General features: G+C 37.7%; 1 protein-coding gene across 1 annotated transcript in view; it reads left to right on the top strand.

Moving 5' to 3' along the window:
* Nucleotides 1-26142, top strand: part of ANKAR (ankyrin and armadillo repeat containing) — a 71348-nt gene that overhangs the window by 28358 nt on the left and 16848 nt on the right. The window contains exons 8-15 of the mRNA XM_050751033.1: nucleotides 2979-3180; nucleotides 4882-5090; nucleotides 9039-9143; nucleotides 17310-17551; nucleotides 18407-18575; nucleotides 25172-25413; nucleotides 25583-25736; nucleotides 25972-26133. Of these exons, the coding sequence (XP_050606990.1) occupies nucleotides 2979-3180; nucleotides 4882-5090; nucleotides 9039-9143; nucleotides 17310-17551; nucleotides 18407-18575; nucleotides 25172-25413; nucleotides 25583-25736; nucleotides 25972-26133 (1485 nt within the window). The remainder of the gene's footprint in view (nucleotides 1-2978; nucleotides 3181-4881; nucleotides 5091-9038; nucleotides 9144-17309; nucleotides 17552-18406; nucleotides 18576-25171; nucleotides 25414-25582; nucleotides 25737-25971; nucleotides 26134-26142) is intronic.

Raw genomic sequence — 26142 nt, 5'->3', positions numbered from 1 at the left:
CTGATAAAAGCCCAATAGGTTAGGCTCTGGTAAAGTAGTTTCTCTTGAGAGCAGGTCTTGTTAAGAACACAATGTCTTGGAATATTTCAAAATGGTTCCTTTTCTCCCTCCCCCGGCTGGAAGTATGAGGGGATTTTTCTTCAATATTCACCGTAAGGACCTGATAAAACTCCTAGAGGTAAAACACATGAAAGCATGGGGCCCCACTATGATGGATCCTTCTAGAGTTTTTAACTCTCATACTTGTCCACACGGAGCTTCTAGCAATTGTGAATTAATGTTAAGGTTTTCTTATTCCAGTAATGATTCCTTAGAAAGTTCCTGCTTGTGAGTTTCTGCTCTACTAAGTTATGACTCTCTGAATCCACTTGTCTCTCCAATTTTGAGGGTATCAGTTTGCCCATTACCTCCCTTATCTGACAAACTTAAGGGCTGTTGATTTATTTAGGGTTGGTTCAGCTTTTTACTTGTTGTTAGGATGAAGTGGTGACTTCTAAGCTCCTTAAATCCTGGACCAGAAACTGGAAGACTAAACAATAATTTTAAATAAATAGATTTGGATCAAATTTTATAGACTATCAAGGCTATAATATCAAGCTCCAACTATGAAGGCAGGACACTGGATGTTTCTGATGGCAGAGATTTAATGAAAACAGTGCTTCACTGAGGAAATATCTTTTAAACTGAGAAATGATTAGGAGTTAGCTAGATCCTGGTAAGGGAGGAATTGTTTGGGAGAAGGAAGGTGTCAGAGAACAGCAATAGTCCAGGGTGACCAGATAATTCATCATCCATATCAGGGAGACTTGAAAGTGAAAGGGCACTATTAATAATTATGCTAGCACATAATTATTTAAACTATTTTTTTTGCTTTTTTAATATGCCTTCTAAATTTTTCTTGATAGCTGAACTTGATGTACTAGGTAAAAGAAACTATAGTAAATAGGCTTTTAATAATGTAATGGTAAGGTATAGGGGGAGAAGTACTTGACCAGTACTTTCCTGGGTAACCTGCGGCGTGTGATTATGCTACATTTGGGGAGCTACAAGAAAGCCAGAATGAGGAGAACAAGGTATGCATGGTTTTACTGGGAGGTAGGTGAAGAAGGTAGTTGTAGCTGGTGCTTCAAGTTAAGTTGGAGCCAGTGGATCCTGTCACTGTTCCTCATAATCAGATGGCCTTGAGAAGCCATTGAACAAGGAGATGAAAAGATCAGATTTATGTTTTGAAAAACTGGGTTGGATAAGGGCAAAACAAGATGGGGATAGCAGTTGGGAGATGATTATGGCTTGGATTAGGATGGTAGTGGTGGTAGAGATGGGTTCTAGAGATTTTTAGACTTGGTGATGGGCTGGTTATGGAGAAGGAAATAAGAGGGAGGTGCCAAAGAGTCTTCCAGGTTTGTGGTCTGTACAACTGGCTGGATCATCATATCTCTCACTGATTTAGGAAGCAATAAAAGAGAACCAGGTTTGGAGGGAAGGATAGTAGTTCAATTTTGAATATATTAAGTTTGAGGGGATGTGTGAAGATGCTTTACGAGATGTCAAAGATATAGATCTGCAAATCAGAAGAAATCAGATCTAGAGACATAATCCTTGGAGTCATCAAGTTGTATATGGTAAGCAAAGCCACTAAGAAAAGAAAACGGCCCAAGATTGAGCCTTAAAGTTCATTTGGATAGTAGGACAATGAGAAGGTTCCAAAGGAGACTGCCAAGGAGTAACCAGTAAAATTGGATAAAAATTGGGAGTGTGATATCACAAAAGCCAAGAGAAGAAATTATTTTAAATAGGAAGAAGTGGTCAATGGTGTAAAATACTATTGAGAAATAAGTAAGATGAGAAATGAAAAATGACAGTTGGACTCTAGTGAGAATTCATTCACTATCATGAGAACAGCATGGGGGAACTGCCCTCATGATCCAGTTACCTCTCTCCCTTGACATGTGGGGATTACAATTCGAGATGGGATTTGGGTGGGGACACAGAGCCAAACCATATCACATGGTAAAGGTATGAATTGCTATTATGCTTTGGGAGAATAATTTAGTAATATCTATTACCAGTAATAATGATACTGTTGATGATTATACAGTTTAACCCAGCAACTCCCAGTTTTGGGATTTTTTTTTTTCTTTTTTCTTTTTTTGAGATGGAGTCTCGCTCTGTTGCCTAGGCTGGAGTGCAATGGCATGATCTCTGTTCACTACAACCTCTGCCTCCCAGGCTCAAGCGATTCTCCTGCCTCAGCCTTCCAAGTAACTAGGACTAGAGGCATGCGCCACCATGCCCAGTTAAATTTTTTTTTTTGTATTTTTAGTAGACCCCGGTTTCACCATGTTGGCCAGGCTGGTCTCAAACTCCTGACCTCAGGTGATCCACCCGCCTCAGCTTTCCAAAGTGCTGGGATTACAGGCAAGAGCCACCGCACCCGGCCCATTTTTGGGAATCTACCCAAATAATAAATATCTGTGTGCACTGGAAAAAAATAAAAGAAAAATGCCCATTGGATTTAGTGACATAGAGGCCTTTGTGAACATATATATATATATATGAATTTCAAAGGATCTTATCTTCAACTAAAAAAATGAGTAAAATGGAAAATAAACAAGAAATAATTTACCATAAGACTATTTTACACATTTACTTAAATTTTCAAATATTTAACATTTTATTTTATTCAAATATTTAATATTTTAAATGTTACTCATTCTTCTTTGCTTATAAAGAAATACAGATTTTAAAAAATTTTTGTTTTTTGTTTTTTGTTTCTAAGTATGGATTTTTAGCGGTCGGGATTTTTAATCCCAAGTTAAAGGAATATAGGGTTGTCTAAATGTTTTTTTAGTACTTACTTTGGAGATTTTATACCATACAATACTAAGCTCTGTGGATAGATATCAATAAGGCATTTAGGTTTTTTTTTTAGGAATGTTAGTGCTCTGATCACTGAAGTAATTGTCCATCCATTCTAGGTCCAACACCTCTACACCTTGCCGCACAGGCTTGCTCATTAGAAACAACAGTCTGTCTACTGTGTTCCAAAGCTGATTACACGCTTTCTGAAAAAAGAGGCTGGATGCCAATTCACTTTGCCGCTTTCTATGACAACGTTTGCATCGTTATTGCTCTCTGTAGGAAGGATCCTAGTTTGCTAGAAGCTGAGGCAACAGCTGAGTAAGTCATTAAGCATTTATATCAGGTTGAGGTTGATGTCTAGGCAATAATAAAAAAACAAGAAGAAAGAAAATTAAATAGAATATAAATTTCTGCTTTTCATGGTTTGCCGCACACACTGCCATTAAAAGGCGATAGGCATGGGTGATTTGAAAGGTATGTGAGGCTTACTTTGCTGTCCTTTCTACTCACTGTCTCCTTCTACCATTTATCATTAGAATTTCTAAAGACAAGAGCTTCTATTAACCTATGCATGTTTTCTGGAAGAATAAAGACTAATCCCTGGGGAGTTTTTCCTAACCTTGTTCCAGTAATATGGTTCTGCAGATTAATTTTTCATGTTAAATGCTTTGCTTAGTGCCCTGGAAGAAGCCTGAGACTAGGGAGGAGAGAGTTGCTCTAAACTGGATCCTACACAACCAGGAGGCAGCCCTAGGACTTCGGATCAAAGGGGACAGGCTTTGGATTACAGGAGAAATATTTAGTGATATCTGGAAGAGAAATACATTAAAAAGAATAAAATAACTTTGAAATTAAAAAATCCCAACACTCTTTTGTTTTACAGTTTAGCTGCGGATCAGCATTTAGGGTAAAGGTGTAACTTCTCCTAAAGGTACATTCTTGGCTAGAAATCTAAAGACCAGGTCATTACTTTGGATCTCTGAGCCTGATTTAGGCATAGGTTCATTCAGGTTTTTCTAGGTCTTCGAGTAACCTTTCCACTATTATTCAGTGGTTTAGGGCTAGTATAACAGCTTGACAGTATAAGAGACATCAGCTTCCTCTTGTTGCTCTGAACATGTGGAAGCCACCAGAGGAAGCTGGTGTCCCTCAGATGGCAACTCCTGCTTTCACCATGATGTCTGGCCATGAGAAGAAAGAAGAGGCCAGGTGCGGTGGCTCATGCCTGTAATTCCAGCACTTTGGGAGGCCAAGGCAGGTAGATCACTTGAGGTCAGGAGTTTGAGTCCAGTCTGGGCAAAACCCCGTCTCTACTAAAAATACAAAAATTAACCGGGTATGGTGGTCCATGCCTGTAATCCTAGCTACTCTGGAGGCTGAGGCATGAGAATCACTTGAACCAGAGAGGCAGAGGCTGCAGTGAGCTGATATCGCACCACTGCACTACAGCCTGGGCAACATAGTGAGACTCTATCTCAACAACAACAAAAAAGAAGCAGCAGCATCTGGGAAATGTAATATTGCACTGGATAGCCAAACAAAGTATTTTCACTATCTAAAAATCAGATAATGGGTTTTCGAGCAAAACTGTTAGTTTCTGCCACAATGAGGAAGCTGGGATTTGAAAACTGGACATGAAGCAATGGGTGTAATTAATTCCTGAGCCTCAGTTACATCATTTGTAAAATGGGCTGATGATATTTGCCTTGCTTTTTCCTTCACTTACAGAGTAGTTGTGAGGCTTAAATAGGACAGTGTATTGTAAGAACTTTGTGCATTATCATCCTCCAAACAAATTATAAGGCATGATAATTAAGTTGGGTGGGTAGGGAGCCATAGTAAGGATGGCATGGCAAGGGAGGCAAATCAATTCACATGTAGAATACAGAAGATGAGAATTCCTAAGAACAAAAGGTGGTGGTGTAAGTCAGACTGCCTCCAATTGCAACTTGAATAGTTTTACAAAAAGTAAATTTGACACTCTATGTGTGTTTAATTGTTACGTTTCTTAATTTTTAGGAATCAGTGCACTCCACTGTTACTTGCTGCCACTTCAGGAGCACTGGACACTATTCAGTACCTGTTTTCTATCGGTGCTAACTGGAGAAAAACAGATACTAAAGGAAATAATATAATCCATTTATCAGTGTTAACCTTTCATACAGAGGTTCTCAAATATATAATAAAATTAAATATTCCTGAACTCCCAGTGTGGAAAACTTTGGTAGGTGAGTATAGAGTATAATCTCTTTATAAATACATGTTCTGATTATTATTCAGTTTAATTATTGATACTCTGAGAGAAAACAAAATAATACGTGCATTATATTTTAAATATTTAAAAATCATGAAATAAATGTTTTATTAAGACCAGAAATAAAAATACAAATAATAAAGAGCTGCATTTTTGTGTATGCAAACGTAGTTTTGTTTCCAAGTTAAAATCAAAGATCTGTGACCCAAACAGACTATATTTACACAATTATATTTATTTTTATTTTCCAACTTTTTCCAGAAGTTCGAACATCTTCTTCATAAAAAAAAAAAAAAAAAAGGAAAGAGGAAATTTTAAGTGAAAAATATTCCCTCCAACTTATTCCTTGCCTCCTAATTTTAGAGACAAATTTGGCAAAATCTTTTGTTATATTTTGACGAATGTTTTGTGAAAAATTCTGCTGGAGATTTTGTTTTCGTTTTTTTTTTTTTTTTTTTTTTTTTTCAAATTTGCATTCAGTCTAGCCAAAATAAGGGTAAGGGTCACTAGGTCGATTATATGGACATATCTAATTTTACTCCCTTTCAAGACCCCCCACCCAAATTACATGGAGATTAAGCAATACTAATAATACCACCAGCAGCAGACAAGCATTCAAGGGAAAACAAGAAAGGATGCAAGAGCAATAAAATATTGGAAGATGGAAACAGAAAGGCAAGACTTAGGACTTAGCCAGCCAGAGAAAATCATTCCAAGCCAACAGTGGGAAAGCTGAGAACCTCTTGGACTCACACCATAAATCCTCAAAAGGCTTGAGAACTGGCAGTGCCCGTTAGGAGTGCTCTCCTCAGAGCCTAACTAGGAAAGACCTAAAGATGCCAAGGCTAGAATTCTCCCTAAGAAATAGAAAGGAGAGGGACCCGGGAAACTGGGAACCTTACCCAAGCGTAAAGCATAGGGAATTTCAAGGAAGACAGCAAGGGGAAGTTCCAGAATGGAACTGTGCATCCAGTCTAGAGGAAAAAGATGGGAGGAATTATCAGTAGGTACAAGGAAAACTAAGCAGATGAAATACAGCAGTCTCCCCTTCTCAGCAGTTTTTCTTTCTATGGTTTCGGTTACCTGCAGTATAGGACAATAAGATATTTTGAGAGAGAGGGATAGAGCACATTCACATAACTTCTGTTATTGTATATTGTTGTAATCTATTGTTAGTTATTGTTAAGCTATTACTATGCCTACATACTTTATTATAGATATGTATGTTCAGACAGTCTGGTTTGACTTACAGTTTTTGACTTTATAATTGTGCAAAAGTGATACACATTCAGAAGAAATTGTACTTGCAGTCCTCATACAACCATTCTGTTTTTCACTTTTAGTACAGTATTCAATAAATTACATGAGTTATTAAACACTCTATTATAAAATGGGCTTTGTGTTAGATCATTTTGCCAAGTTGTAGGCTAATTTAAGTATTCCAAGCACATTTAAGTTAAGCTAGGCTAAACTATGCTGTTTGGCAGATTAGGTTTATAAATGCTTTTCAATTTATAATATTTTCAACTTACAGTGGGTTTATCAGGACATAACTACATCATAAGTTGAGAAGCATCTGTCCGGGAAAAAACGTAGTATATACAGGGTTCAGTACTATCCTCAGTTTCAGGCATCCACTGGGGGTTTTGGAATGTATCCTCTGCAGATAAGGGGGGGACTATTGTAAAATAAGGAAATTATTAGGCCGAGGCAGGTGGATCACGAGGTCAAGAGATAGAGACCATCCTGGCCAACATGGTGAAAACCTGTCTCTGCTAAAAATACAAAAATTAGCTGGGTGTGGTGGCACGTGCCTGTAGTCCTAGCTCCTCGGGAGGCTGAGGCAGGAGAATCACTTGAACCTGGGAGGCAAAGGTTGCAGTGAACCGAGACTGTGCCACTACAGTCCATCCTAGTGATAGAGTGAGACTTTGTCTCAAAATAAATAAATAAATTAAATAAATAAATAAATAAAATAAGGAAATTATTACCTGTTTTAAAAAAAAGGAGACACAACCATAGTACATTACAGTGTTCAGCTGTGAATAATAATTGTATAGACATCATGTAAACACTTAACATTGATTTAACTAAAAGCTATAAATATGGAGAAAGGGAAGAGGAAAGAGCAATGTTGAAAGAGGTAATTTCCTATTTTTCATAACATGAAGTCAATGAAGTCTAAATCAATGTAGCAAAACACAGCAATGTGTATAAATATGTAGAAATAAGGAGATCTATAAATCATAGAGGGTTATAGGGAAGAGTCTAAACCGATTGTATATGGAGTGATGAACACAGAAAAGTTGGGAGGGTGGGGCCAGGAACCACTAAGTTTTGTTATAGGCCATTTAGTAACATTTAACTCTGAATCATGCACGTGCATCACTTTGATAAAAATAAAAAACTAAAGCCAAATAAGAGAAATGAATTGGAGAATGAGAACTGATTTTTTTCCAACAACTCATTTTAGGATAGGATAAAATATGTTTTTAAGATTTTCAACCCCATTCTACTGATTCAAGAAGTCTGGCTCAATACCTGATGTTAGAATTTACTAGGTACTGGGAACATATCCCAAATACTGGATATGAACCCCAAGAGATATTGGAAAGTGTTTTCAATGCTTATTTGTGTGCATTTGTATCATTTCGTAGTCTTGTTAGGAGGAAGTGAGAGGATCATCCTGTTACTTTTACTAGACTAAATGATTGTAAAAACCTACCTTAATAGTAGGAAGCTCTGCCCCCTAACAGGAATGGCCTAAAAGCACATAAAAATTCACCAGGGCTGCTGCTTCCTACAGCCATTGTGGGGGAAGTCCTGACAATGACACAAACAGAACAAATAACAGTGAGCATCTGGCCACTGCTGTTTTGCCTTGGGCCCTGCAATAGCTCTCCCTCCTCACACTACCCATTTCCACTATGTGTAAAAGAAAAATCAGTTTATTAGAGGTCTCAGGATGAGTTCTTGGAGTAGAAGCTGAATTTTAAAAGAGAATGCCATGGAATGGTAGAGCCAAGCTAGATTTAGGACAGATTTGGTAATAGAGTGGCTGGCTAAAGATATGAGGAAAAGATTGTGTGTTTTTTCCTAGCACAATAGACATGTATATTTGTAATATCTTCTGTCTGTAGTACAAGTTCATCCAAGATTTTATTTAAAGTATCTTTTTTATACTCAGGAAATGTATAAAGCCTCATACCTAATTTAATGGATATTAAATTTTTATTGACAATACTGTGGATTACTTTGCTATTCTTGAAAACCCACATTCAAATTTTATTTAACAACTAATTTTAGCCAAGAGAGATGTATTATTTTCCAAGGGAATTTGAAGTATGTGACCACCCAATCTAAGTCACTCAGACCAAAGATTAAAAATTTCCGCCAGGCATAGTAGCTCATGCCTGTAATCCTAGCACTTTGGGAGGCCAAGGCAAGTGGATTGCTTGAACCCAAGAGTTTGAGACCAGTCTGGGCCACATGGCAAAATGCTGTCTCTGCAAAAAATACAAAAATTAGCTGGATGTGGTGATGCACGCCTGTAGTCTCAGCTACTAGGGAGGCTGAGATGGTAGATCACCTGAGCCCAGGGAGATTCAGGCTGCAGTGAGCTGTGATCATGCCATTGCACTCCAGCCTGGGCAACAAACTGAGACCCCATCTGAAGAAAAGAAATTTCAGGATTTTTTCACTTACTATGTAGACTATAAACCTCAAAGATCATGGGCTGATGGAATTTGTCACTACTTCACAGGGAGCTGTGCACAGAGGGGAATTTAATGCATGCAGTTGGTGGTAATAGTGGTGACCTCAACCCTTGGTTTTACTTAGCTGGTACAAAAAACAGAATCAAGCATTTCATTGCCTCTTGTATAAATTACAGCTGTGTTTTTCTGTTGAACACTTTAAACAGAAATGTTACAGTCTGAAAGCTATAAACGAAGGATGATGGCTGTCATGTCCTTGGAAGTAACTTGCTTAGCAAATGATCAATACTGGAGATGTATTTTGGATGCAGGTGATGCAAACTCTATTAACTATCTTTTTTTAATGCTATTTTATGTAGAGCTATATTTTATTCATCAGTAATTTTTAAATATATTTTTGATTGTAAAGGAAAAATTTTAGTACATTTTAGGTTTCTTTTGCTAAGATCACTTCATTTACCTGTCAGCCATATATTTTATTTTCCACATGGAAGCTGCACAGGATCAAAAAACTATATCAATTCTATTTGTCTAAAAGCTCAAAAAATTAAAAACTGATGTTAAGTATTAATTTACCTTTTAAATTACTTTACCACACTACTTTTATATTTACTTTCATTTAGAAATTATTCCTATTCTATACTTTGCACAATTTACTTTTGAAATTAAAAATAGCAGATTTAGTGTCAGGTCTGGTGTGTAACTAGCTCTGCATTTAGAACTTAAGATAATTGCTTAACATCTCTTAGTTTAGTTTACTCACTAATAAAATGGCTCTACTGGGGTCCATTCCAAGATGGCCAAATAGGAACAGCTCTGGTCTGTAGCTCCCAGCGTGACTGGCACAGAAGACAGGTGATTTCTGCATTTCCAACTGAGGTACCTGGTTCATTCCACCAGGACTGGTTGGACAGTGGGTGCCACCCATGGAGGGCGAGCCGAAGCTGGGCAGACATCGCCTTACCCGGGAAGCACAAGGGGTTGGGGGATTTCCGTTTCCTAGCCAAGGGAAGCTGTGACAGACTGTACCTGAAAAAATGGGGCACTCGCACCCAAATACTGTGCTTTTCCAACGATCTTAGCAAGCAGCACACCAGGAGATTATATCCCACGCCTGGGTCGGCAGGTCCCACACCCACGGAGCCTTGCTCACTGCTAGCACAGCAGTCTGAGATGGACCTGCAAGGCAGCAGTCTGGCAGGGGGAGGGGCATCCGCCATTGCTGAGGCTTTAGTAGGTAAACAAACCAGCCGGGAAGCTCAAACTGGGTAGAGCCCACTGCAGCTCACCAAGGCCTGCTGCCTCTGTAGACCCCACCTCTGGGGGCAGGGCATAGCTAAACAAAAGGCAGCAGAAACTTCTGCAGACTTAAACGTCCCTGTCTGACAGCTCTGAAGAGAGCAGTGGTTCTCCCAGAATGGTGTTTGAGCTCTGAGAATGGACAGATTGCCACCTCAAGTGGGTCCCTGACCCCCTTGTAGCCTAACTGAGAGACACCTCCCAGTAGGGGCCGACTGACACCTCATACAGGCGAGTGCCCCTCAGGGACGAAGCTTCCAGAGGAATGATCATGCGGCAATGTTTGCTGTTCTGCAGTTTTTGCTGTTCTGCAGCCATTGCTGGTGATATCCAGGCAAACAGGGTCTGGAGTGGACCTCCAGCAAACTCCAACAGACCTGCAGCTGAGGGACCTGACTGTTAGAAGGAAAACTAACAAACAGAAAGGAATAGCATCAACATCAACAAAAAGGACATCTACAGCAAAACCCCATCTATAGGTCACCAACATCAAAGACCAAAGGTAGATAAAACCACAAAGATGGGGAGAAACCAGAACAGAAAAGCTTAAAATTCTAAAAACCAGAGTGCCTCTTCCCCTGCAAATGATTACAGATCCTCACCAGCAATGGAACAGAGCTGGACAGAGAATGACTTTGATCAGTTGACAGAAGTAGGCTTCAGAATGTCGGTAATAACAAACTTCTCTGAGCTAAAGGAGGAGGTTCAAACCCATTGCAGGGAAGGTAAAAATCTTGAAAAAAGATTAAATGAATGGCTAACTGGAATAAACAGTGTAGAGAAGACCTTAAATGACCTGATGGAGCTGAAAACCATGGCACGAGAAATACATGACATATGCACAAGCTTCAATAACTGATTTGATCAAGGGGAAAAAAGGGCATCAGTGACTGAAGATCAAATTAATGAAATAAAGCAAGAAGAGAAGTTTAAAGAAAAAAGAGTGAAAAGAAACAAACAAAGTCTCCAAGAAATATGGGACTATGTGAAAAGACCAAATCTACGTCTGATTGGTGTACCTGAAAGTGAAGAGGAGAATGGAACCAAGTTGGAAAACACTCTTCAGGATATTATCCAGGAGAACTTCCCCAACTTAGCAAGGAAGGCCAACATTCAATTCAGGAAATACAGAGAACACCATAAAGATACTCCTCGAAAAGACCAACCCCAAGACACATAATTGTCAGATTCACCAAGGTTGAAATGAAGGAAAAATTGTTAAGGGCAGCTACACAGAAAGGTCAGGTTACCCAGAAAGGGAAGACCATCAGACTAACAGCGGATCTTTCGGCAGAAACTCTACAAGCCAGAAGAAAGTGGGGGCCAATATTGAACATTCTTAAAGAATTTTCAACCCAGAATTTCATATCCAGCCAAACTAAGCTTCATAAGTGAAGGAGGAATAAAATCCTTTACAGACAAGCAAATGCTGAGAGATTTTGTCACCACCAGGCCTGCCTTACAAGAGCTCCTGAAGGAAGTACTAAACATGGAAAGGAATGCCCAGTACCAGCCAATGCAAAAACATGCCAAATTGTGAAGACCATTGATGCTAGGAGGAAACTGCATCAACTAACAGGCAAAATAACCAGCTAACATCATAATGACAGGATAAAATTCACACATAACAATATTAACTTTAAATGTAAATGGGCTAAATGCCCCAATTAAAAGACAAAGACTGGCAAATTGGATAAAGAGTCAAGATCCATCCATGTGCTGTACTCAGGAGACCCATCTCATGTGCAGAGACACACATAGGCTCAAAATAAAGGGATGGAGGAAGATCTGCCAAGCAAATGGAAAGCAAAATAAAGCAGGGGTTGCAATTCTAGTCTCTGATAAAACAGACTTTAAACCAACAAAGATCAAAAGAGACAAAGAAGGCCATTACATAATGGTAAAGGGATCAATTCAACAAGAAGAGCTAACTATTCTAAATATATATGCACCCGTATACAGGAGCAACCAGATTCATAAAACAAGTCCTTAGAGGCCTACAAAGGGACTTAGATTCCCACACAATAAATAATGGGAGAATTTAACACCACACTGTCAATATTAGACAGATCAACGAGATAGAAGGTTAACAAGGATATTGAGGACTTGAACTCAGCTCTGCACCAAGTGGACCTAATAGACATGTACAGAACTCTCCATCCCAAAGCAACAGAATATACATTCTTCTCAGCACCACACTGCACTTGTTCCAAAATTGACCACATAGTTGGAAGTAAAGCACTCCTTAGCAAATGTAAAAGAACAGAAATCACAACAAACTGTCTCTCAGACCACAGTGCAATCAAACTAGAACTCAGGATTAAGAAACTCACTCAAAACCGCACAACTACATGGAAACTGACCAACCTGCTCCTGAGTGACTACTGGGTAAATAACAAAATGAAGGCAGAAATAAAGATGTTCTTTGAAACCAATGAGAACAAAGACACAATGTACCAGAACCTCTGGGACAGATTTAAAGCAGTGTGTAGAGGGAAATTTATAGCACTAAATGCCCACAAGAGAAAGCAGGAATTTAAAAAAAAAAAAAAAAAAAAAAAAAAAGAGAGAAAGCAGGAATTGGTCGGGCGCGGTGGCTCACGCCTGTAATTCCAGCACTTTGGGAGGCTGAGGTGGGCAGATTGCAACCATCCTGGCTAACATGGTGAAATCCCATCTCTACTAAAAATACAAAAAAAATTAGCCAGACTTGGTGGTGGGCACCTGTAATCCCAGTACTTGGGAGGCTGAGACAGGACAATGGCGTGAACCCCAGAGGTGGTGCTTGCAGTGAGCCGAGAACGCACCACTGCACTCCAGCCTGGGCTACAGAGCGAGACTCCATCTCAAAAAAAAAAAAAAAAAAAAAAAAAAGAGAAAGCAGGAACGATCTAAAATCGACACCTAACATCACAATTAAAAGAACTAGAGAAGCAAGAGCAAACACATTCAAAAGCTAGCACAAGGCAAGAAATAACGAAGATCAGAGCAGAACTGAAGGAGATAGAGATACCAAAAACCCTTCAAAAATTCAGTGAATCCAAGGAACTTGTTTGTTGAAAAGATCAACAAATCTGATAGACCACTAGCAAGACTAGTAAAGAAGAAAAGAGAGAAGAATCACATAGGCGCAATAAAAAATGATAAAGGGGATATCACCACCAACCCCACAGAAATACAGACTACCATCAGAGAATACTATAAACACCTCTACACAAATAAACTAGAAAATCTAGAAGAAATGGATAAATTCCTGGACACATACACCCTCCCAAGACTAAACCAGAAATAAGTTGAATCTCTGAATAGACCAATAACAGGCTCTGAAATTGAGGCAATAATTAATAGCCTACCAACCAAAAAAAGTCAAGGACCAGACGATACATAGCCGAATTCTACCAGAGATACAAAGAGGAGCTGGTACCATTCCTTTGAAACTATTCCAATCAACAGAAAAAGAGAATCCTCCCTAACTCATTTTATGAAGCCAGCATCATCCTGATACCAAAGCCTGGCAGAGATACAACCAAAAAAGATAATTTTAGATCACTATCCCTGATGAACATCAATGCGAAAATCCTCAGTAAAATACTGGCAAACCGAATCCAGCAGCACATCAAAAAGCTTATCCACCATGATCAAGTCGGCTTCATCCCTGGGATGTAAGGCTGGTTCAACATCTATATATCAATAAATGTAATCCATCACATAAACAGAACCAATGACAAAAACTACGTGATTATGTCAATAGATGCAGAAAAGGCCTTTGACAAAATTCAACAGCCCTTCATGCTAAGAACTCTCAATAAACTAGGTATTGATGAAATGTATCTCAAAATAATAAGAGCTATTTACGACAAACCCACAACCAATATCATACTGAATTGGCAAAAACTGGAAGCATTCCCATTGAAAACTGGCACAAGACAGGAATGCCCCCTCTCACCACTATTCAACATAGTGTTGGAAGTTCTGGCCAGGGCAATCAGGCAAGAGAAACAAATAAAGGATATTCAATTAGGAAAAGAGGAAGTCGAATTGTCCCTGTTTGCAGATGACATGACTGTAGATTTAGAAAACCCCATTATCTCAGCCCAAAATCTCCTTAAGCTGATAATCAACTTTAGCAAAGTCTCAGGATACAAAATCAATGTGCAAAAATCACAAGCATTCCTGCACATCAATAACAGACAGAGAGCCAAATCATGAGTGAACTCCCATTCACAATTGCTACAAAGAGAATAAAATACCTAGGAAACCAATTTACAAAGGATGTGAAGGACCTCTTTAAGGAGAACTTCAAACCACTGCTCAATGAAATAAAAGAGGACACAAACAAATGGAAGAACATTCCATGCTCATGGATAGGAAATCCATGATTTCCTGAAACATTGTGAAAATGGCCATTATTGCCCAAGGTAATTTATAGATTCAATGCCATCCCCATCAAGCTACCGATGACTTTCTTCACAGAATTGGAAAAAAACGACTTTAAAGTTCATATGGAACCAAAAAAGAGCCTGCATTGCCAAGACAATCCTAAGCAAAAAGAACAAAGCTGGAGGCATCACACTACCTGACTTCAAACTATACTACAAAGCTACAGTAACCAAAACAGCAGGATACTGTTACCAAAACAGAGGTGTAGACCAATGGAACAGAACGGAGGCCTCAGAAATATCACCACACATCTACAACCATCTGATCTTTGACAAACCTGACAAAAACAGGAAATGGGGAAAGGATCCCCTATTTAATAAATGGTGCTGGGAAAACTGGCTAGCCATATGTAGAAACCTGAAACTGGATCCCTTCCTTACACCTTATACAAAAATTAATTCAAGATGGATTAAAGACTTAAATGTTAGACCTAAAACCATAAAAATCCTTGATGAAAACCTAGGCAATGCCATTCAGGACATAGGCATGGACAAGGACTTCATGACTAACACACTAAAAGCAATGGCAACAAAAGCCAGAATAGACAAATGGGATCTAATTAAACTAAAGAACTTCTGCACAGCAAAAGAAACTACCATCAGATTGAACAGGCAACCTACAGAATGGGAGAAAATTTTTGCAATCTACCCATCTGACTAAGGGCTAATATCCAGAATCTACAGAGAATGTAAACAAATTTGTAAGGAAAAAAAAAAAACAGCCCCATCAAAAAGTGGGCAAAGGATATGAACAGACACTTCTTAAAGAAGATATTTATGCAGCTAACAGACACATGAAAAAATGCTCATCAACACTGGTCATCAGAGAAATGCAAATCAAAACCACAATGAGATACCATCTCACATCTGTTAGAATGGCAATCATTAAAAAGTCAGGAAACAACAGATGCTGGAGAGGATGTGGAGAAATAGTAACGCTTTTACACTATTGGTTGAAGTGTAAACTAGTTCAACCGTTGTGGAATACAGTGTGGCGTTTCCTCAAGGATCTAGAACTAGAAATACCATTTGACCCAGCAATTCCATTACTGGGTATATACCCAAAGCATTATAAATCATGCTACTATAAAGACACATGCACGCGTATGTTTTTGCAGCACTATTCACAGTAGCAAAGACTTGGAATCAACCCAAATGTCCATCAGTGATAGACTGGATTAAGAAAATGTGGCACATATACACCATGGAATACTATGCAGCCATAAAAAAGGATGAGTTCATGTCCTTTGCAGGGACATGGATGAAACTGGAAACCATCATTCTGAGCAAACTATCACAAGGACAGGAAACCAAACACCGCATGTTCTCACTCATAGGTGGGAATTGAACAATGAGAACAGTTGGACACAGGGTGGGAAACATCACACACCAGGGCCTGTCGAGGGATGGGGGTCAGGGGGAGGGACAGCATTAGGGGAAATACCTAACATACATGAGGAGTTAATGGGTGCAGCAAACAAACATAGCACATGTGTACCTATGTAACAAGCCTGCACGTTGTGCACATGTATCCTAGAACTTAAAGTATAATAATAAAAAAAAAATGGCTCTACCCCATAGGATTGTTTTGAGAATAGCTCTGTCCAGAATAGCTTTCTGAAATGTTGAAAATGTTCGGCTGGGCATGGTGGCCCGTGCCTGTAATCCCAGCACTTTGGGATGCCAAGGCAGGAGGATAGCTTGAGCCCAGGAGTTTGAGACCAGTCTGGGCAACATAGTAAGACCCTTTGTCTTTATATCTATATCTCCATCTATCTATCTATCTATCTATCTATCTATCTATCTATCTATCTATCTATCTATCTATCTATCTGTCTGTCTATCTACACACACACACACACAAAGAAAATGTTCTATTTGAAAATGTCCAATATGGTAGCCACTACCGTAATGTGGTTATTGAACACACGTGAGATGCTCCATAAATATTAAACGAATAAATTAAAATTTGATGTATCACAGATAGTCCCCTAATATGTTCCTGAAAATCTGTACAAAAAGCTCTATATCCAAAAGGTGAACTATAGACTTAAAGAAGTGACGAGGGATGTTTCATTTCAGGTAGCTAAATAAATATGGTCTTTATTATATCTATTATATTTTCTATCATTTTGTGTGTGTCCTATAAGGTGCTTTCTGCTTATCATTGAATTGATGTAAGTATAACAGGCATCAAACTGAAGCCAGATTTTCTATTTTCACCATGCCCAATTATTTCTATCTTTGAGCCAATTGTAATTAATGAGACTAATGTTGCATTTTACTAGGTTCAGCACTTTTTGTTTTTCACATGCTGGTATAAAATAAGGATAAAATATAATAAAATGCTCAAATACTTGCATAAGCAGTGTCATACAAAGTTGATGCAATAACCAAAACTGAACTGTACCATGTGGTAGCACAAAGAATTTATTTATCAATAATCTTAAGCCAGAATTCAGTGTTTCAATGGTGGCTTAAGGTTACTAACATAAAATGCATGATCACGCTCTGTGAAAATCAAATGTATGAACAATGAGAGCTGCCCATACCAAAGACAAGATGGAAGGTTTCTTCATATAGTTTCAAATGATAATTTTATAAATATTTTATACGATTATTTCATAATTATTTATATTATAATGCCCATAAATATTATTTAAATATTGCCATGATAAATTGACTAAAATGGTTACCAATAATTCAAGCTTTTTTATTTTTTTGCTCTTTTCATTACAGGCACCATTCCTGCCTTAATCAATCTATTAAAAAGTTCCAAAATAAAACTGCAGTGCAAAACTGTTGGGTTACTGAGTAATATCTCAACCCACAAAAGAGCAGTGCGTGCTTTGGTAGAAGCGGGAGGCATTCCATCTCTAATCAACCTACTGGTTTGTGATGAGCCTGAAGTACACTCTCGCTGTGCTGTCATTCTATATGATATTGCTCAATGTGAAAACAAGGATGTTATTGCCAAATATGTAAGTTTTTTTCATAGACCATTATTTTTGACTGACAATAACTCCCTCATATAGAAGTTACAAAAATAGAAACCCACTTTGCTATTCAATGACAAAACTCCCAGAAATACTGGCATGGATGATTCTTCTCAGGGAAGAATAGAGCAGGGAAGAGGGAGCGAGAGGGCGTGCCTGATGAAAAATGCTCCACTGAAAAGTTGGCATTTGAGTACAGTCCAGAAGTAGAAGAGGGAGTATTTTCTTAAGTTAGTATATGTCGATTGCTTCTTGCTGTTTACCAATTACCAGTGCAGTGTCTACAATGGCAAATATTTCCTAATGGGGCAATATATTCAATTAATCTTAATTACTTCACTTAGATAGCTGTATTAACTGTCACATAATGTATCTTACCAGTAGACACATTTGTTTGTGGCACTCATTCTCTCCTAAATAGTTATTTACAGCAAGAAAGATTACAAACTTGTGTTTCTTTTTCTTTCTTTCTTTTTTTTTTTATTTTTTTTGAGACAGTATTCTCTGTCACTAGGCTAGGGTGCAATAGTACAATCTTGGCTCACTGCAACCTCCGCCTCCCAGGTTCAAGCAATTCTCCTGCCTCAGCCTCTCAAGTAGCTGGAACTACAGGCATGCACCACCACGCCCGGCTAATTTTTGTATTTTTAGTAGAGACTGGGTTTCACCATGTTGGCCAGGATGGTCTTGATCTCTTGACCTCGTGATCTGCCTGCCTCGGCCTCCCAAAGTGCTAGGATTACAGGTGTGAGCCACCACGTCCAGCCAACTTGTATTTCTAAATAAAGATTACATTTATCTTAAACTAATTCAAATGTAATATTTTTTGTTTATTTTTAGAATGGAATCCCAAGTCTGATAAATCTATTGAACTTAAACATAGAAAATGTGCTAGTAAATGTAATGAACTGCATACGAGTATTATGTATAGGAAATGAAAACAACCAAAGAGCTGTCAGAGAACATAAAGGCCTCCCGTATCTTATCAGATTTCTGAGTTCTGATTCAGGTGAGCTTCTATCTCTGTATTATTTTATAATGACCAGATATATTAAGTGAAGCAAACATGGGGTTTGACTTGTCCTATATGAATAGATGTCTTGAATCTGTCTTTGAATAGATCTAAACATGTGTAATATAACCTTAATATCTAAAACACAAATTTTTTTTCCTAACTGCTAAACTATGTAGATAACAGTTAAATTAATTTAATTTTATTTTATTTTATTTTATTTTATTTTTCTCAAGATGGAGTCTTGCTCTGTTGCCTAGGCTGGAGTGCAGTGATCTCAGCTCACTGCAACATCTGCCTCCCGGGTTCAAGCAATTCTTCTGTCTCAGCCTCCTGAGTAGCTGGGATTACAGGCATGCATCACCACGCCCGGCTAATTTTTGTATTTTTAGTAGAGACAGGGTTTCACCAGTTGGCCAGGCTGGTCTCAAACTCCTGACCTTGTGATCTGCCCGACTCAGCCCCCCAAAGTGCTGGGATTACAGGTGTGAACCACCATGCCTGGCAGAAAACAGTTAAATTTAAACTGCTGGGCTTATAAAAATAATTGACTGTCAGAGGCATATTCTTTTAAAAAGTTTAATTAGACATGTTTACAATGGAAATACTGGCATGGATGATTTTAAAAATACATACAATATGACTAGGAGAGTATTTGCTACCTTGGGTGAATAGTACACATATTGATCATGGGTAGCTATTTTGCAAGTGACAACAAGGGTTTCAGATTTGTTAGATATTTGATGTCAAAATTCAAGGTTATCGGGAAGCATTAGGCCAATTATCAGTTCCTAAAGTGCATCTCAGTACCAAGAACATCAAAAGCCATGAGGCAGTTTCTGCAGCTACTGCAAATGGTCTCCTGGGTTCTGTAAGAATAATCTCATTCCAGTCAGCACATGTAACAGTGTAAGCTCCAAATATATGGTTTCCCCCAAATTTGGGGGAAGAGAAAATTGAGAAGAACTTGCCCTTTTTCTTCCTGCTCAGTATATCATTTGGCTTCCTCTTCCAGTTAACCAGGAATAAATACAAAATAAATATATTGGTTAAATGTAAGTTAAGATTTAAGAATAAGGGGAATGTAGAAGTGATCTTTCCTTTACTTTAAAACTTCAAATTTAAGCAAGTGTCATCTTCTAATAACTTCTATCGCGTGGTGACATCATTTGAAAGCCCTCTCCTTTCATAACAAATTCCTTATGATCTCTCTGTTCATGTGTTCTTCCATCGTTTACTATGCTCTACTTTATCCTTTAAGAATAGCATTAGAGGTCAGGTGCGGTGGCTCACACCTATGATCCCAGCACTTTGGGAGGCTGAGGCAGATCACTGAGGTCAGGAGTTCGAGACCAGCCTGGCCAACATGGTGAAACCCTATCTCTACTAAAATACAAAAATTAGCTGGGCATGGTGGTACACGCCTGTAATCCCAGCTACTCGGGAGGCTGAGGCAGGAGAATTGCTTGAATTCAGGAGGCGGAGGTTGCAGTGAGCTGAGATTGCACCACTGCACTCCAGCCTGGGCAACAGAGTGAGACTCCATCTCAAAAAAAAAAAAAAAAGGAAAAAAGAGTAACATTAAAGAGGGTCAGCTTTTATGTATATTTTAAATCTATAATTTTTACTCATTTATAGTCATTCTTTATCTCTTTTTTTGTTTGTGTTTTATCTAACTAATTAAAATTTAAATATAGGGACTAGATCTTCTCTTCCTGTTTTCCTTTTCTCAATCCCAGATGCTGTAACAAAGTACAAATTGTAGCAGCAATTTGAATAAATAACAAATGAGTTCATTCATGAAAGAAAACTATGGTATGAAATACATTATTGAAATAAAAGTATTTTTTCCAACACCATAATCTACATTATCTGCTCACTCCAACGAAGATAATTTAAAATAAATTTTAATTATTTTTTTCTTTTTAGGTAAGCCCCCCTATATAACTTTAGTGCTTTAGCAAATAGTCCTCTTGGATGTTAGCTGGGTTGTTAAGGTATAGGAGATCAAAAAGGCATATTATTAATTCCAGTGTCTTCTTTACCATGTGAGCTACTCTAAGATTTCATGTATTAAAATGGTCCCAAAGTAGATTCACATATAGTTTCTTGAAAAGATGGATTTGTTAACATCTCCTTAGTCTGAGTCTCTATGTCCAGAGCAAGCCTACCCTTGCTAAATTTGGTTTGTTTTAGGCCTTTCCTTCACCCATTTAGCTGCTTGTATTCACATTCTTATATACATATATTCATGTATACATGCTTTCATTCCTACAATGCTTCTGATTTCATATGGCACCCAACTTTCCTGTTCTGTGTTAGTAACAAAAGCTTATGACACCACCACAGAAACTCAAATATGTAACAAAAGCATACAGAATTTTCTCAGTTTCAAACTGAGAAAAACTTAAAAGATCACCTCATTTTTTTCTTGAAATGATTAGTCACATATTTCTGCAGAAATTGATTTTCTCCAGACCCTTTGTGATGTTATATAATATGTAGTATTATATACTCCTAACATTCTAAAATCTGAAAACTTTGGAATTATGACCCCAAAAGTTGTAGATAAAGTCTGCCTTCACCATTAGTCCTCCTTTACCCAACTCTTAAAGTTGGAGTTCCTTAAGCTTCCATTCTTGTCATGCTGCTGCTTTCACCCAGCATACCCTTCTTTAACTCTTATTCACTCCAAAGGAACTCTACTAGGTTTACAATCTATTCTTCCCAGTTCTTTATCCACATCCCTGACGTCTTCCCTGAGCTTTAGAGCTACTTTGGATTACTGAATAGCTTAGTAAAGATACTTCCATTCCTTTCAGAATTTGGGTCCAAATGAGAAACAGACAGAAATCAAATAGAGATCCAAACTTCAGCCTTATTGTTGGAAAGCTTGCTTTGAGAAAACAACAAAAAGTGCCAAAAAGAACCTAAACCATGCATTTGCAATGACTCATTCTTCAAACTAAAAAAATTATGTAACTCACTATTCTTCTCATGGGGAAGAATGAGTAAGGGGTAAACTTTTATTCTTAATATTTCTGAGTTGGCCATGGGTGGAGGAATTTCTACTTTTTGTACTGATGCAGGAATATTGGGTAAGGGAAAGAATGGTTTCCCCTATACTCTCTTAATTTTATTAATCTTTCAGGGTTAACATTCCAAGTGTTACTTGAGTGATCTAATTAAAATGTAAAGTTGATCATATCTTCTTCTTTAAATTACTCAGTGACTGTCACCTAGAACATGGTCCACATTTCCAGCATGGCCTATAAGCCCTTTTTACTTTCCTACTTCAAGAGGAAGTGACCCTGTCACTCCCTTTTTCTCTGATATGACTCTCAAGTAATATTTAACTTACTGTTTTATTCTTTACTCTGGTCTTTTCTTTTGTTCCACAAGGTCAAGGACCTTGTTTTGTTGGTTCACCATTGTTTCCCTAGTGCCTGGGACAGTGTCTAGCACATAGCTGTTCAATAAATATGCACTAAATAAATGATTAGATGATTAAATGAAGAAAATACTCACAATAAAAATAGTTAATGTGTTTGACATAAATTGATATAAAGTGGGTGTAGAAGTTGGTATGAACAATAAGGCCTTAATAGAGAGATAATTAACCTTGATAGTATATGAAAAAACAAATGCTGGATTATAGAGCATCTAAAGGATATTGGTAGCTACATGAATGCACAAACACTTTTCTATCTAGTTTTGCTTTTGGAAATATATTGATATTCTACATAATCAAAAAATTAAATGTACAAGGCTGGGGGAAATGAAAACTGAAAGAAATAAACAAATTATATAACTAGATTTAAAAAGAAAAAATGAATACAAATAATTTTAAACACAGTACATTATATACCCTCTTTCTAAGAGTAAACACAAAACAAACTACAGACAGATTTTGAGTTCTTTTTAGTGAGCTTGTATGTCACAGTGATATGGGTAGAACAATTCTGAACCCACATGATAAGTACTGTAGGACTGAAGAAATGAATAAATGTGTTGATATTATTGGGTTCTTACTATGCAAAGAAATGTGCAGAATGTAGGAAAGCAATAAAGAACCCTCTGGGGTTGGATTGGAATCAGAAATGTATGTGTGTATGTATCAGTGTGTGTGTATACACATATACATATATATGTATACATATTATATATGTGAATTTATACACACACACACATATATATACATATATATATATGATCCAGAAGCAATGATATTCCAGTAGCAGTGAGCATACCGAGCACCCAAATCTTGGTTTCTAAATATCATCCCTCATTAAAAGGAACCAGAGCTTCCTGGAGAAATAGTTGATTCCAGGGCAGGGGCAGAGAAGGTATATGGTGAGTCAAGAACATCATCATATGGTGACAAAGTAATAAAATCCTTTTTTTACGAACAAAAAAAAAAAAAAAAAAAAGGAGGCATATCTATAGGACACAAGGACAACCTGAAGGGGCTCCCACTGGCCAAATCTTAGACAATTTGAGTAACAACATAAATAAGAAAATACACCAGGCAGAGTGGCCCATGCCTATAATCCCAGCACTTTGCAGGACCAAGACGGACAGATAGCTTGAGCTCATGAGTTCAACACCAGCCTGGGCAACATGGCAAAACCTCATCTCTACTAAAAATGCAAAAATCAGCTGGGTGTGGTGGCACACGCCTGTATTCCCAGCTACTTGGGAGGCTGAGGTGGGAGGATTGCTTGAGCCTGGGAGGCAGAGGTTGCAGTGAGCTGAGTTTGTGTCACTGAATTCCAGCCTGGGTGACAGAGTGAGACCTTTTCTCAAAAATAAATAAATTAAATTAAATTAAATTAATGGATTATAACTCATTGAATAAAATAGGAGCCTGTGCCTTCATCTTGATAAAAATTGGATAAACAAGGAAGCAAATAAATAGAGAATAGGGTAGGGCTCTTCCTTATAGCAGAATGTCAACTGACAAATGTGAAGGAGTGGTAGATTTGGAAAATTAGTATTTTGCAAACAGCATAGTAAAGATTGGTTCAGGCAAAAATTATAAATGGTTGCTAAATCTTGGGGGCAAATTTTGATGTTTACAAGTGTTTTGCTCCTTATTAGTTGCAAGAGGGAAAATAGCAACTATATAGTAGAGAAACTGGATAATCAAAATTAACATCACCATCGAGGAATAGATGGACATTATATAACTCCACAGAGGATATCCCTATAACATAATGTCACTTTTTTTTGAAATGAGGTTGCTATGTTGCCCGGGCTGATCTTGAACCCCTGGGTTCAAGCAGTCCTCCCACCTTAGCCTCCTGTGTAGCTGGGATTACAGGCATGCACCACTGCACCCAAGCCATAATGTCACTTTAAAAATATTCTGGATGGAGGTGCATATCTTGAGTCATGAGGAAACATCAAAGAAACCCAAATTGAGGAAAATTCTCTAAACTAAATGGCCTATATTCATTAAAAATGTCTATCTCATAAGAGACCAAAAAACCCCTGAGAAAAGGTTCCAGATAATAGAACACTAAAGAGACATAACTAAGTGCAATACATGGTCCTGGTCTGGATCCTGTACTGGAAGAAAGTAAATGTGATAAAGGACATTACTAGGACGGTCAACATAATATGATTAAAGTATTGCATCTACTAATTGCCTTGTAGTTACATAAAAAGATAGGCTTGTTTTTAGTAAATACACACTAGAATATTAAAGAGTAAGGCCATGATGTATGCATACAACATACCCTCAAATTTAGAAAAGCAGATTATATAGATAAATGGATAGAAAAACCAATATGGCAATATATTAAAAATTTATAAATCCAGGTAAAGGTATACAGGAATTCTCTGATTTATTCTTACAACTTTTCTATACGTTAAAAAAATGCAACTTGTTAAAATATAGGAAAATGTTTAGACTCACCAATACCAAAAGTACAAAACAAGTTGAGGCAGCATTTTTATCTATCAAATTTGAGCAAAGTTGATGTATTTATTTTTAGTGATAACACCCATACTCAAACACAGTAACATTGATACTTTTGAACTCTGATTATGGAAGGCTAAGATGCTGTTATCATTTTTGATAAGCAGTTTACTGAAATGTACTGAGTTATTCCAGTAATTCCTCTACAAAAAACACAAAAATTAGCCGGGCATGGTGGTGCACACCTATAGTCCCAGCTACTCAGGAGGCTGAGGTGGGAGGATGATGGAGGTTGTAGTGAGCTGAGATCACACACACCACTGTCCTCCAGCCTGGGTGATAGAGCCAAACCTTGTCTCAAAAAGAGTGGTGGGGAGGGAATGTTTTAATTGTAAGTAAAAATGCAGGTTATTGTTTTAAAATACAACTATATCAAATACATCTATAACTATCTAAATCTATCTTCGTAAGAAATAGTACATGAGATTATGCCAAATGATTGATTGTGTTTAGATGGTAAATCTACCCAGTTTTATTTATTTCTACTTTTATTTTCTCTAAGCTTTTTTACAAATTTGATTTTATAATATGGGAAACTAATGATATGCTGCACTTTGATATTCTTATTTTTCATAAGGTTTATTTAACTTGTTCTTAAATTCATTTAAAGATGTGTTGAAGGCTGTATCTTCTGCTGCAATTGCTGAGGTTGGGCGTGACAATAAGGAAATTCAGGATGCTATAGCTATGGAGGGAGCGATTCCTCCTCTGGTGGCTCTTTTTAAAGGGAAACAAATTAGTGTCCAAATGAAAGGTGCAATGGCTGTGGAATCACTTGCAAGTCACAACCCTCTTATACAGAAAGCATTTCTGGAAAAATCGTTAACCAAATATCTTTTAAAACTCCTAAAGGTAGGAATTTTATGATTCCTGGTCATTTTTCTTAGATGATGTATTCTATTTTGAATTGTTAAGTGAATAGAAAAACTAAACCAATTCTAGAATAAACATTTTATAAAATACACATCCCTAAAGTGTTTAATAAATATTCACTGAATTAATGAAATATTTTTTAAAATAGGCATTTCAAATAGATGTTAAGGAACAAGGAGCCGTTGCACTTTGGGCCTTGGCAGGACAAACACTAAAACAACAAAAATATATGGCAGAACAGATTGGATACAGCTTTATAATTAATATGCTTTTGTCACCATCAGCTAAAATGCAGTATGTTGGTAAGTTATTTTTCCTTATTTTTATTTTTTAGAGACAGGATCCTGCTCTGTTGCACAGCCTGGCGTGCAGTGGCACAATTATAGCTCACTGCAGCCTCAAACCCCTGGGCTCAAGTGATCCTCCTGCCTCAGCCTCCCAAGTAGCTGGGATTACAAGTGTGAGCCACTGTGTCCTCTGCGTAATGTAGAACAGGGCACTGGAGTATCATACATGTATCTTGCTTTTCTTTATCAGGAGGTGAAGCTGTCATAGCTCTAAGTAAGGACAGCAGGATGCATCAAAATCAAATATGTGAAGGGAATGGAATTGCACCATTGGTTCGCTTACTAAGAATTAGTACGATTGCTGAAGGCACACTTCTCAGTGTCATCAGAGCAGTGGGATCCGTTTGTATTGGTTTGTAAA

The sequence above is a fragment of the Macaca thibetana genome, chromosome 12 (assembly GCF_024542745.1).
Source record: "Macaca thibetana thibetana isolate TM-01 chromosome 12, ASM2454274v1, whole genome shotgun sequence".
Lineage (NCBI taxonomy): Eukaryota > Metazoa > Chordata > Mammalia > Primates > Cercopithecidae > Macaca > Macaca thibetana.
The sequence above is the reverse complement of the archived record's forward strand: the minus strand, read 5'-3'. Positions and strand labels throughout refer to the sequence as shown.